At 51.7% G+C, this 13,964-nt stretch overlaps 3 protein-coding genes across 3 annotated transcripts; all 3 read left to right on the top strand.

Annotated features, from left to right (window-relative positions):
• Nucleotides 1–1,526: 1,526 nt before the first annotated feature.
• Nucleotides 1,527–6,641, top strand: COCSUDRAFT_13879 (GTP-binding protein Obg/CgtA; the record flags this gene model as incomplete). Its single annotated transcript, XM_005649500.1, has 10 exons — nucleotides 1,527–1,620; nucleotides 2,091–2,167; nucleotides 2,293–2,388; nucleotides 2,749–2,897; nucleotides 3,281–3,428; nucleotides 3,673–3,760; nucleotides 4,343–4,521; nucleotides 4,900–5,082; nucleotides 5,585–5,795; nucleotides 6,460–6,641. The coding sequence occupies 10 exons, from the start codon at nucleotides 1,527–1,529 to the stop codon at nucleotides 6,639–6,641; spliced, it is 1,407 nt and encodes a 468-aa protein (XP_005649557.1).
• A 607-nt stretch (nucleotides 6,642–7,248) lies between these two features.
• COCSUDRAFT_32540 (cysteine proteinase) lies at nucleotides 7,249–10,341 on the top strand. Its single transcript, XM_005649501.1, has 5 exons — nucleotides 7,249–7,370; nucleotides 7,624–7,862; nucleotides 8,438–8,610; nucleotides 9,252–9,368; nucleotides 9,926–10,341. Exons 2-5 carry the CDS (start codon nucleotides 7,665–7,667, stop codon nucleotides 10,065–10,067), a joined length of 630 nt encoding a protein of 209 aa, XP_005649558.1. The 5' UTR covers nucleotides 7,249–7,370; nucleotides 7,624–7,664; the 3' UTR covers nucleotides 10,068–10,341.
• Nucleotides 10,342–11,930: 1,589 nt separating this feature from the next.
• Nucleotides 11,931–13,547, top strand: COCSUDRAFT_13803 (hypothetical protein; the record flags this gene model as incomplete). Its single annotated transcript, XM_005649502.1, has 2 exons — nucleotides 11,931–12,567; nucleotides 13,282–13,547. Coding segments are annotated over 2 exons (903 nt in total), but the record flags the coding sequence as incomplete, so codon positions are not given.
• Nucleotides 13,548–13,964: the final 417 nt, after the last annotated feature.

Below are 13,964 nucleotides of genomic sequence, written 5' to 3' on the forward strand. Positions count from 1 at the left end.
CAAGGCCAAATCCGTCGTTGAAAACTTCAGACCTCCCTTCACAAGCTAGGTCTTGCTGGATGCAAGCCCATGCTCACAAAGATCCCGCCGGGACAAACCTCGTAGTACCCTTCTGCAACACCGTTCGTAATCAAGGATGTAAGCGTAATGTTACAATGTTCTCTTCTACCCCAAACTTGCAAGAGTCGAGCAATCGTACCTACGTAGGTGTCGGTGCGGTGATGAGGTTGTCAGTCTCGGACAGGATCCCATGCAGTCCAATTTGGAGTCAGTAGTGGCTGAACTTGTTCTTTCTATTGAAAGAAAACAATCTTCTACTGGAAGAACTGTGTTAGCAAGTCAGAATAGAGCTTAGGTCTAGGATCGATAGAGATAAGGAACTTTCAAAGACCAGCAGCCAGCCTCTTAAACACTTCCGACGTGCTCTGAAGAGCGCTTGCAGCTAAACAAGATTCCTTAATCGAACTCAGGGTTGATAGTATTATCTCCCATCAGCGCTAAGATCAGTCGCTGCAAGAGTGAACTTGCATATCGAACAGCAGGTTCACAAGTATGGAAGGACCGGTGTCAGCTAGGCTGGACAGCATGACCAGTTGCAGTCACAGATGTTATGGCGATTCACACTCTACCACCTTGCCAATGCGCAAGCGCCTGCGGTTGTGCAACCCCAGGCAGAGCTATGGGCAGCAGCTTGAGACAGCATTCAGAATGCCAACACTCTCAGCTTTGCGTGCTTTACCTCCCGGTATGCAGCAAAAATCCGTCTTTCTTGCGAGCATCTGCAGCAGCAGTTGGTGCCAGCCTGCTTGGTCGCACCAGCAGTCACAGAGATCCCCCACAGTAATTGCTCGTGTGGCTGCCCCAGAGCGAGCTCAGGTGCGCTGTCTGATCCGTGATTACATGGCATGCAAACACGCACATTCTGCGGAGAATATGCGAAAGCTGTTCGGCGTTCTTTACTGCCCAAAAGTATATCTTTCAAGACAGCATCTGGCTTTGACAGATGCTGGAAGATGACGGAGAGTTAGTGGAGGACTGGGAGACAGAGTGGGTGAATGACGCCACCGGGGCCTCTCAGCAAGTTGAATGGTTTGTGGAGGATGCAGACGATGACAAACAGAGCTCCAAGGTAACTTCAAGACGTTCAACCAGTTCCTGTCAGGCTCGTGCACACGAACATATCCTTGTTTGAGTCAAAAGGCTTGCACGCGTAATGTTTGAGAATGCCATTCTTTATCCCTGGATTAAGCACCAGAGTTTGGACAGTGCCACAGCACCAATCCTGATCTTGGCGCTCTGCATGTTTGACTTTGGCGGAGAATGGCTGCGCTCACAGCAATGGCCTTCCTGGCCACATATGCTCACGCAAACCGACCACACCCATAGAAGTTGCTTTCCTAGTCAAATCTGGTCACAATGCTCGTGGAATGGCCACACTCAGAGGCCTTTTAAATCACATAAGCGCTGACGCGCGCATGTGCACATGCATTCAGGAGAGGAGAGACGGCAAGCGGCTGCCTGCAGAGATGCGCTGCTTCGACACCGCCAACATCTATGTCAAGGCCGGGGACGGCGGCAAGGGCTGCGTGGCATTCAGGAGGGAGAAGCACGTGCCCAGAGGTGTGTAAAGCTCACCTCATCAGTATAGCTACTGCTGCACCGCAGAGTTTGTCATGTGTGCCAGAGTGTGCCCTGTTTGTGGTTGCTGGGCAGCATAGCAGAGGTGTTAGCAGCAGTGGCGGAGCGAGCATCAATTTCATTTTAATGAATGCAGTGAGGCGAGTGGGATGCCACCTGCTCACAGCACAGCAGGTTGCAGCTCTTTTCATCCAGGTTTACTGGATATCGGATTGATCCTTTTTGCCAGTGCGAAGCCTAATCATTCTTGAGCCCATAAAAAGTGGTTTGTGGGGCCTCAACTTCGGTGCAAGGCAGCTCAGCACGTTTGGACGGTACAACAGGTCCCTTAAACTGCTGCAACATTACCTTAGGAAACCAACAGTGCGGCCTTACTGCTTTCTTAGAGATCGTCGCTGGCCAACTTTAAATTGTGGGCCTGTTTAAGTGCGCGCCTGGTAATGCCTGTTCAGGCGGCCCCTCGGGAGGGAACGGCGGCAACGGCGGCAATGTGTGGGCGGTTGTGGACGACTCGCTCAACTCACTGGCGGTATGCTCCCCTTTAAAAGAACCTCACACCACTTCCATGGCACAGTTTTGCTCTCTGTTTCCATCGCTTCCAATGGTGCAAACACCATTGTTGAGCTTCTCCAGTTAATTGATAATGTGGTGCAGGCATTCCGCAAGCAGCTGCATTACCGCGCCACCCCAGGGTGTCTCGGCGGCGGATCCAACCGGCACGGCGCCAACGGCGCTGACCTCGAAATCCGGGTGTGTTCCGGCTAGTCATGAATTCTCCAGTGGGGAATGTGCCATTGCTCTCACGCTCTTTCATCTCTTGATTTCCACAGAACCACTGGGCTTTCTAAGTGCTGCCTGTGACAGTCACATGGCGTCTGGGTTTGGAAGGGTCTTGTGCAGTATTCTGCTTGTACTGTGGCAACTGCTTGGCACATGTTGATTGCTTTGCAGCTGTGCAAGGTCCTCATGCGAGCGGCCGGGACTGGCTAAGAGCAGTGTTAAAGATGAAGCATGGGTTGCTACCTGATGTATCGCACGCCATATTTACAGTTGCATTGAGGAGTGATGAGGCGAGGGGCTGTGATTGACGTGCCGTGCATGTGTCGGTAGGTGCCCCCCGGCACAATCATGCGGCGGAGGGACGCCCCTGAAGACGAGCCGCCGCTGGCCGAGCTGCTGTTTGTGGGCGAGCGCGCCGTTCTGGCCACCGGCGGCCGCGGCGGCAGAGGGAACGCCTCCTTTAAGACCGGCCGCAACAAGTGCGCGCTGTGCCAGCTGCTGCAACTGACTTGCATGAAACGCCTCTCTCAATGATCTGAAGTGCTGGAGGCTGGCTAGAGATCATGAGTCCACCTGTGCATGGCTACTGACACAAATCCTGAAAGATGATGCACATCTGATGACACAATGCATTGAGACATATTGCAATGACAGCTTGCTCCCGGCATCGCTGCATTGCTGTGCTCTCACTGCACTCCAGACTGCAAGTATTGCACTGGCCCCCCAAAGTCACCGATGTGTCCTATAAGCTTTTAAGTGATGGGGTGTTCCATGTGGCATTCTGTGTCTGTTCTTCTGTCTTTCACACATGCATGCATGTGCAGTAACGTGTCTCTGATGTACTTTGTCCTTCTTGCTGCAGTGCGCCCACGATGGCGGAGTTTGGCGAGGAGGGCCAGGAGATGTGGGTGGAGCTGGAATTGAAACTAGTCGCGGATGTGGGCATCATCGGAGTGCCCAATGCTGGCAAGTCCACTCTGCTGAGTGTGCTGTCCAATGCAAAGCCCAAGGTGAGCGCTGCGGACAGTGATGCACCTCAAGATCCCACAAATGTGTGTTTCAGCTCAACGATTTAAGCGTGCGGCAAATGCTCACTTGTTCAATTGGAGCATTTAGCCAGATGAAATGCTCAAATGCTCAATTGTCCATCAGTCAGGTTCAATCCAGGACTGAATGCGGTATGTGAACTTATCTGCCAGCTGTAACTTTCCAAGTCGTTGTGTGAGCCTGAATAATGAGAATTCTGCGCGCAAGGTGGCTGACTACCCCTTCACAACGCTGGTCCCCAACCTGGGCGTTTGCGAGATGGACTACCGGACAACAGTCTTTGCCGACATCCCAGGTGAGATTCTGCCGAGCCAAGGAGAAGCTTTGTTCTGTGTCCGGCAGATAGCTATAGGTGTGCAGGCAATGTCATCTAGTCAGCAAGTGACAGCGGAGTGGCAGGCATTTCTTGCGTCCTCGGAACACTTCTTGCTTGGTGCTGGAAGGATATCCGGGCGCATGCAGCAGCGGGTGTGCAGACACAGCTGGACCTCTACACCGAGATCAATAGCAAAGCTAAAGTTGCTTGCGAAGACAAGATATTGGCCTCCCAGGTACAGGGTATCTCGTGCACAGGATGTGTACCTGGTGTTTTATGGACCTGTACACCAATTGTTTTGGTCTCTGCACCAGGATTTTATCCAAGCAGGGAGATGCCCTGTTCCTGAGTGGCTGAAATGGGAGTGTGATTGCCAAGGAAACAACACATATCATACATCCAATGCTCGCCCTGCTGCTGTCAACAGGCAGCAGAAGTGTGAGCCCAGGCCAGCAGGGTCTTGTGCAATCCTGACGCGTCTCCTGAACCCTTGCAAAGTATAAGGGGACGCGCATTATCTTCTTTTTATCATGACCGCTGAACCCTTGTTATAATCGCCAGGGTTGCTGGAGGGCGCGCATGCGGGGGTTGGCCTGGGTCATGAGTTCCTGCGTCACTGTCAGCGCACTCGAGCGCTGGTGCATGTGATCGATGGCACCTCCCCTGACCCTATAGGGGATTACAAAGCCCTGCGCACCGAGCTGCAGCTCTTCAACGCCGAACTGCTCGACAAGCCCCAGGTGTGGCAGCTGCACTCCTTACTGTGTTATGCCCTCCCAATGGCACAAATGGCACAAAATGTTTTCTGATGCTGGCCGCTGGCTGCGTTTGTATCTAGCAGTGAATAGGGGCATCAGATGCCTTGATGATAAGCAACCCACTGTGGCTGCGGCATTTTTTGGCCCATGACAGGATTTGACAATGGAATCATACTGGGGTGCAGTGATTCCTGACAAGATCTGATAGCTGATAGTATACTTATCCCTTGCAGCATTCTTCTTCCTCTTTCTTGTTCCTGTTCCTCCTGTTTATTTCCATGAAGCTCACCATGTCCTCTCTGGCGCTGGTGTTGTGCTCGCCCCAGATGTTGTGAATGAGGTCCTGGTTTGCGCGCGCAGGTGGTGGCATACAACAAGATAGACCTACCGGACTCGGGTGACTACATCGATGAGGTGCGCGAGTTCCTGCTGGGGGAGGGGGTCCCCTCGGAGGACATCTTCGCAGTCTCAGCCGCCACCGGAAAGGGGGTCCGCGACCTGGTTAGGCGCACCAGGATCGTCCTGGACGCTATGCCTGTAGTGGTGCGCCCTTGCAGTATCAATCATGCACCGTATCTTTCTTCGGATCGTACTTGAGAAAGCGGCATGCTGTCATGGCGGGGTTCCAGAGCTTTTGATCTGTTCTGCCACCGTAGTGCTTGTGCTCCGACATTTATGAGGTGTACTGATGAAGGATAAGAGGCCTTCTGGCAGCTGTAGGCTTGCTACTTGCTTCAAAGCAGCAGTGCTCTTTGGTTTGATCCTCCAGCTGCACATGCATCTTGCGATTCATCATCCATTCAGCTGCACATGCATCCGTGCTGTGCCCTGCTATCATGCACAAGTGGCCGCGTTGATGTGTGTTTCTGCCCAGCGTGCCGTCTGTGGCAGCTATGATTTACTTATGAGGAGTAGCTGTGCTTGCTGGGGGGAACCGTTGGGGCACCGATGTGCAAGCGCCTTCTTACCTTCACCTGTGTCACAGTGCCAAATCCTCAATGAGTATCAGCGAAATGCACATTGCATGTCTCGCTGCCTTGCTCAGGAGGCGGTGAGGACGACGGATGCGCTCAACATGAGGGAGTTGCCGCGGAGGGTGTCATCGGCTGACATCAGCGACTTCACGGTGACTGCCGACCCCGACAACGACCGCCGCTGGATTGTGTCGGGCGAGGCAATTGACAGATTTGCGGCGATGACTAACTGGGATTACTATGAGGCCACGCTGCGATTTCAGAAGGTCCTCGACGCCACCGGTGAGTCATCCTAACCCAATTTTCAGTAAGGGGTTTTTACTATTCTACATGCTTTTCCTGCCCGAGGCAAGGTGCATCTGTCACAATTTCTATCCCTTGAGAGACTCCAAGCAAGGCCCAATGAAGCGTGGGAATGGTGTTCAATATTAATACGGCCCCCCACCCCGCGCCAGCAGGGACGTAAGAGATATGCAGTCAGAAACATGCAGACATGAATGGAGAGCAAGCACCAGATTAAGGAGATAGGCTGCATCGATGTGCAATTTTGGGTTATATGTAGCGGCTTCTTCTTATCCTTCAGGAAGAAGTGCCCTGGTGTTGTGCTGTAATGGCCCAGACAGAGGGCGATTTCAGCACGCCCAGACAAAGCTCTTTCAGCATGCGACCGGGGGTGTTTTCCCAGAGGGTGAGCTGACCACAGCCGCTTGATTCAATTCACTTTCAGCTGCACTATAGCTGCAGGGATTGCACCCAGTCTGTCAACCTTCACTTGTCATTAATTCTATTGTCATCCAAGGTCTACGGGAGGCTTCCCTACTCCTTGGAATGGTGAAGCTAAACCACTGCTTCTCAAAATGATTATACGTAAGGGTCAAGAATTGCAACCCCATCTTACTGCGTGTGCTGGTGTCATGATGTTGATGCCTGGCTTTGCCCCGCGCAGGCATCAACAAGGCGCTGCGAGCCAAGGGGGTGCAGGAGGGGGACATAGTGGTGGTGGGAGGATCAGAGCTGGAGTGGAGCGAGGACCAATCTGAGGGGGCCCTGTATGCGGCCTGGCGCGAGGAGAAACTCGCCCGCGGCACCGCATGGCAGGGGACTGCTCGCTGGCCGCACGCAGTCTGATATGTCTTAGAGCGGCTTCTGAGTTGACCGAAGCTGTTCGGCGTAATTCAAGAGAGCACAAGCTGAGCTGTATGGGTGAGATTACTGCCCCGGCTGGATTGCATTCTGAGGGCTGCGTCGTGATGGCAGACCAGATTAGACGAGCAATTTTGCGCAAGCTCAAGACATGAGTGGTGCTGCAAGTCCTGCGGACGTGCAGTGTGGCTTCGCGCAGACTGTGCAGAATGTGGCAAGCGTGGTTCTTTTGATGAACTGCAAAACTTCCGTTCTTGACCCAGCACATACTATGCAGTGCCACGCATGCAGCTGTCAGCCGCAGCTACAGTGCACTACACGAAGCTTAAGCTTATACGTAATGACCCCCCTTGAGTGGTGGACAAAATGGATGCTACAATTTTGCAAAATGGATGCTGCAGTTGTAAGTGAGTTGTGTAAGAATGTGATCCTGCAGATTGCAAAGTGCCACTGCCTGATAACGAAAGAAAAACCTCAAGATTGCCTGGATTGTGTGGCGTGCCTCCTGCGGTGCAAAATAGGCAACAGCAGCTGGAGATCTTGCTCTGGAGATGCAATACTGCTGCTAATTTCGTTTCGTCAAATATATGTTCAGTACTGTACTACCATATATACACAAAACAATGGAGCCATCACGTGAAGATGGTGGAGCTACGAGCTGCTCCTTCACAACAATTAAGCTTGGGTTGGACAGATCGACATCTGCGGTTTCAGGTGCACACTTACTTTTACCACAATGATAACAAAATAATAAAAAACTTTCATCCAACGTAATATTCCACACGCATATAAGGCCGTATGCGTGTTGTGGTCAACAAATATTTCTTATTCAACTGAGAGGCGATCTAGGAATAGGATGAAGGAAATCATGCTGAAATCACCTGCAAAAGGTTAATAATATGGTGTAATGTTTTAATTGGAAGTATGTGCAGGCTCTAATCTACCTTGATGTGCCTGGTCCTTGCAGGTCCAGGGATATCCAGATGCTGTTTTCAGTTCAACAATTTGATGCAAGGAGGAGACTCTGTCAGCCTGGAAAAGCTGGGTGTCTCGTCAGATTATCACAAGAAGAAGGCGGCTGCGAACAGGCATCACCGGGAACAGGCTGAGCGAGAGAAAATACACAAGCTGTACAGCTCACAGCCTGAGACCCACCTCAGAGTCGTCCCAATCAAGGGCGACGGGCGCTGCCTCTTCAGAGCAATGGTGCGCAGCAACCAACCTGCATGTCCTTCCACGCCGCATCTATGTGATTTACCCCGGATTTTATTCTACAACAGGGGTTCCACTCAGCCTGATGGTTACGTGACTCCACCCCTTGGTTTCCTTCGCATCTGTAGCCGTTGACACTTGAACTACATGTTTTAGTCAGTGGACTTTTCTGATCTCCACTTTTCAACAGTCTGGGCTTCCCGACGGTAGCATCGACCCTCGGGTTTGTGCTCCCCTTTGGCTGCAAATGGTTCCGTCCTTTCAATATTGTGCCGCACGAGGACATAGCACAGCTGGCCTGTGCATGATGACGCACGTCACGGTTGAAAGATCAGAAGCTTGGCCATAAACAGCTTTTGGCTTGACAGATTGTGCTGCATCCTGTGCCTGTGCGGTGATCTCAGAACCTCACCGGTTTTGCTGCAGGCAAAGGGCACCGCATATCCAAATCTCGGCATTCCTGACATCCTCTGTCTGGCGCATTTCACCTCTCATCTGCCCCCTGCTGCAGGCAAGGCAGCAATCATTTCTGTCCGGTGCACTCAATTGACATTTGCTGCCTGGTGCAGGTGAAGGGCTTGGCGCGCGCGAAGGGTGAATTCGTGGGTGGCAGAACGGAGGAGGCGGATGCAGACGAGCTGCGGCGGGCGGTGGCGGACGCGCTCTGCCGCGGGCCTGAGCGCCTTCGCAGCTTCAAGGAAGTGCTTCCTAGCATCGAGGCGTTCGAGGGCGGCCTGCGCAGGTGATAAGTCGTGCCTCATAATGGAACTTTATGTACTCTGCCAGCAAGCTCCTCAACTCTGCCTGCTGCACCACGTCAGGTAGAGGTTATACTGTTGGCTGTGCATTGTGCATGCACCTCACTAGACGATGTTTGCCGATGGTGCCCGCTGGGAATCTCAGCATTGTGGTCCGGTTGAATCTCTGGGAACATAAGCGGCTCGCTACATTCACTCGCCAAAAGGCAGGTGGTGGACGGGAGACAGAGAAGCAGGAGTGCAGTGATTTGCTGGAAATCGGCACCCAAGATATAGGCTTGTGCAGGTCTGGACGATGGCTTACACTGAATCTGGTTGTCATGCCGGGCGCTGCGGATCACAGTCAGGCATCAAGTGAGCCCCAATTTGTCGAAAGGCGGTGCTCCTCAAATGAGCAACTGCAGCAGGAGTGGTTGGTTCATCGACCCTGCCTCAGCGCAACTGCTCCTGTCCCCGCTTGTTGCGCGGCACTCGCAGCAAGCTTGACTGGGGACGGCGCTTGCTGCACGGCCGGCCTGTTCCGGCAAACGCTTGAATGACTGCTTACAGCAGCTGTGGATTTCGTAGCTCCACTTGGCTGTCTGAGTGAATGACTGCCTGGTCCAAGCCCGAGTGTGCAATGCAGGTACTGTGTGCGGCTGCAGTCCCCCACCTTCTGGGGCGGTGAAGTGGAGATCCTGATTCTCAGCAAAATGCTCAAGGCGCCCATCTTTGTCTTCCAGCGCGCCGAGGAGGCCGGCAGGTGTGCTCTCAGGATTCACTTCTGTCTCATCTCTGCAGATTTTTGGGACCTTTTCAAGAGAACTTCGAAGCCAGCTTCTGAGTGACATCCATGATCTCTGCACTCTCAGCCGTTCCCCAGTCTGACATCATATCACAAGTCTGACATATAGTAGAATGAATTTGTATATTTGAGAGACGAGCAGGCTGGCAAGTCTGCGGTGCTGTTTCCCCGCCCCGCTGTCTCACTGTTACAGAAGCTGGACTTATGTGACAAATCGGACACTTGGTACTATTCTTTTCTTTGCTCTATATAGAGACCTGCAGACGCACCTTGCCTTCGGCAGGAAAAGCGTGTAATAAGAACAATAATATAGAACCGTAGGCAGATCGCATTCTTCAGCAGGTTTGTGGGACCTGTGTGCAAAGACAGGCAGTAGCAGACAGCTTCATGGCCAAGGAAAGATAAACAATGGCGCAGTGCTTCCTGACCCGGGGAAAACACACTTTCTCCTTACCAATGTTGGGCAAGTTGGAGATTGCCTGAAATGATCTAAGGTTGTGGCTGCTGTGGTGCAGGAAGGGAAATGGGTACATTCCCATTGTGAAGTATGGAGAGGAGTTTGCGGAACCCAAGAAAGGGAGGAAGCCCCGTGCACCAGTGAAGCTGCTTTACTCCAGTGGCAACCACTATGATCTGCTACTGCCCAGCCTCATCTGATTTGACAATCATTTATTATTGAAGTTTCCCACCAAAACATACTAAATGAAGACTGCAAGACTCAAAACGTTTCTGGTTGATTGCGATCTCAGCTTTTAGAATTTTGGCGCTCCTCTTGAAAGGAGTGGGCCATCATGAACTTTCTAAGCCGAGCTTGTTGGCGGTCTGGATCTTAATTGGTTGGTGTAGACTGCTGAGGCAGCGCTGTCGGATTACCAGAAACTTCTTTTAATCTTTTAAGGCAACTCTAATTTGATCCAATAATTATTCGTAGTATTGGTCCTTGGTTGCTGCACACCAAGGTTACAACAACAAGAGCGCCCGCTCACAATGTACATGTTGCACACATCCCTGGAAATGCACCTCACATGCCAGCATATTCCCTTTCCATGCGGTTCCGCTTGTTCTTACCCCTTGCCTTGTTCTTTCCTCCTTTGCCTCTTATTGGTTTTCCGCTTTTGTTGCAGAGACATCCTTGAGCATGACAGGTCGCTTGATCCAGGACTCTGACACTCTTGTTCAGCTTGAACATGCCCAGCTTGTACCAGCCCGGTTTCTCTTTGTCTGGTAGGTTCAGAATCTTATGCTCAAGATAGAGAAGAGCCCAGCCGTGCTGCTTCGTGCGCCTCATGATCGAGCTCTGTCTTTTTCACACGGATATTCCTGCCGTCCCTGATTCAACAACTTGGCTTCTAGAAGAGACCTTTCGCACAGTGCACTTCCTGCAGGGGCATTCGATCCTCTAAATGCGGATCCAGCGGTATTCTGCATTATCCAATACATTGATTATGATCCTGATCAGTCTTGAACGGCAGGTCCAATCAGATTTGCTAGAAGCACCTGCAACGAAGTCAGTCGGTCGTCTCTTGTCCAGTAATTGTCTTGCTGCTGTCGACTTGTGCCTTGAATGAGGCGGTTGCGTCTTCCAGGCTACGCCGTCTAAGTGAGAGCCTGATCCTATTGGATTTCAATTGTTTCTTGAAGGAAGATATACCACAGAAGCTTCGTAAGGGCTGACTGTGAGTGACTAACAGTGCCCAGATGTCGGCGACAGAGCTACTTTTCCATTCCTAGCTTTAAGCTGATCTGAACCGTTGTTGGTGAGACTCGGTCGATCATTTGGCCCTCTATTTCTATTGCGCAAATCGCCTGAGAGAAGACGCTTAGGTCTGTATGCAAAGCACGATCGAGTGAGGAACTTGAAAGTTGCCTCTGAGAAGCTTGTATGGTTGCTACATCATACATTCAGCGTTCTTAAGGAGACGACGTTGCTCAGTAACTGGGACTGGATATCTGGTTCGCGTCTCAGCATTTGCCTGAACAAAAGAGTCCGCCAGTGGGAGCAAAAGTAAGCTGAAATGCTGAAATGCTTTATGTCTGCGAAACACTCGAACAGAATTATACAGAGTGCTGCGTTACATTTTTCCTGTACAGATCGGCACACCACAGGGCAGCTGCAAGAACTCACTGCTGATTGGCACTGGAGTGTTCACAACGTACAAAAAGACATCAATTGGCAAAGAACAGGAACTGAAGCTTTGGACTGCTGTGTTTGCAGTGGATCTGCGGTCCCACTGTGGAAGCTTTGAGGCGGCTTGCCAAAATGACCACGAGGAGTGTCGGCGCTTTTGGCACTTCCGTCTGCTGTGTTTGGATTTGAGCAAGGATATAGATGCAGACAACGCCCTTCATGCTTCTGAGGAGAGCCTTTCCAAAGCACACAGGAGGCTGGGCTTTGAGTGGGGCCCCAGTGTCACTTACAGGGCGGCCAAACATGGCAGCTTGGCCTGGCTACAATGGCTTCACATTTCTGGCTGCCCCTTGGGTGACAAAATTGCACTTGCAGCGATCCTCAAGGATAGCCTCCCATGCTTGCAGTACGCTCACACAAGAGGGATTCCTCTCCTCGAAGGTTACGTCAACTGGGCAGCACATCAAGGGAGCCTTAGGTGCTTACGCTATGCACACGAAAACGGTTGTCAATTTGATACAGAAACATGCAGCTGGGCTGCTGGCAACCTTGATTGTTTGATGTATGCCCATGAGCACGGCGCTCCGTGGGACAGAAGGATATGCAACAAAGCAGCCACAAGAGGCAGCTTACCATGCTTGCGCTATGCCCATGAGCACGGTTGCCCCTGGGATGTTGCCACATGCTATGAAGCAGCAAGGAATGGGCACCTTGAGTGTCTCAGCTATGCACACGAGAATGGCTGCCCCTGGGACGAATCGGTGTGTCAGGGAGCTGCAAATGAGGGGAGCCTTGCATGCCTGAGCTATGCGCATGAGAATGGCTGTCCTTGGGACATGTCAGCGAATTTAAAAGCAGCGCAATCCGGGCATCTTGACTGCCTCAGATACGCCCATGTGCAAGGCTGCCCCTGGGATGCCACTGTATGCTTTGGAGCTGCAAGCTACGGCCAACTTGCATGCCTCCAATATGCACATGAGAATGGCTGCCCTTGGAATTCAGACACAGTGAAGATTGCTGCCCAACTAGGTCATCATGATTGCCTGGAATATGCAGTTAGTAGGGGTTGCCCATTCCATCCAGTGGTTGCCACATACTGTTCAAAGAACAGGGTGAATCTCGTGCAAATTGCCTATGCCCATGAGGTCATGGGATGTGCATGGGATCCCACAGGGAAAGAAGGCATGTGGGCATTTTGTGCGGGGAATTACGAGGCCCTCAGCTATATCTATTCACACGGTGGCCTGTTTCTGCCCCGGAGCTTCAAAGAAGTCATTGATGATGCCGACTGCCTGTGCTCTGACCCTATCTGGTCAGAGTACTGCCAAGAAAAGAGACATCAAAGGGCTTTTTGCTTGCTGCTGGTGTATGCGAGCACCGAGGGATCTCATGCAGGGTGCTGGGAGACACATGTTGGCCGGGCTGCACTGCAATCGATGCAAGCCAGAAGGGATGCAGTAAAGCAGGCATTTGCGCTAGCAGGAATTGCAAGGTCAGGGGTAAACACTGCCCATAAGGTCATGGCTCGCGTCCCGAGGGGTCTTGTTGAGCACATAGTGTATGTGGCTAGGCTCACTGTGTAGATATTCAATTGAGAAGGATGTGCCTGAAGAAGTTGCTTGCAATCGCATGGTTGAAGAAGACATAAACTACTTAATTTGCACACCTTCCACCGTGTTGCGTGCAACGCACTCCCTCTGACTCCTGTATATTCAGTAAGCAAACCTAGTATTACATTACAAGCCGGTAGCCTAGCTTGCTTGCACTATGCTCATGAGCACGGCTGCCCCTGGGATGAGCATACTTGTGAATATGCAGCAGAGATTGGTGCCTTGGACTGCCTTAGTTATGCTCATGAGCATGGCTGCCCCAGGGATGTGAACACTGTGGCAGCCGCTGCAAACAAGGAAGACTTGAGTGCCTTGCCTATTTTTACAGAGAGGGCTGCCCTTTTGAAAGGGAGGAATTTGTGGGGTACGCCGCTGAAAGTTGAAGTAAGCCTTGCCTAAAATGTGCCCATGAGGAAATGGCAGCAGCTTGGGATTCCGCAGGGATAGACTGTTGGGTTGCTTTTTTCAAAGGCAGCTTTGATCAGCTTCAGTGTTTCCACTCCCACGGCGCCCCTTTGGTGCCACAATCTTTTGGAAGGAATTGTTCAGCAAATATCACAATTACCTCGAGCATGCATGCAGGCACCCGCAATGCAATAAAGTTGCCAAACAGTGAAGTTCCGTTCCGCAATTCTGGTCCCAGCTGCTAGCACTGCGGTGATCCACGGCTGTGGTTGGAATTTGCTCAAGCTCTTGAGATCTGCTGATAATTTTTCAGTCTGCTTTGCGGCGCATCTTCTGTCCAGTACACCGATCTAATTTCTCCGCCTTCTTAGAGTTCAAAATGGCATTTCCGAGCTGCGGCCAGCAGTGTTA

Source organism: Coccomyxa subellipsoidea, assembly GCF_000258705.1.
Source record: "Coccomyxa subellipsoidea C-169, whole genome shotgun sequence".
NCBI lineage: Eukaryota > Viridiplantae > Chlorophyta > Trebouxiophyceae > Coccomyxaceae > Coccomyxa > Coccomyxa subellipsoidea.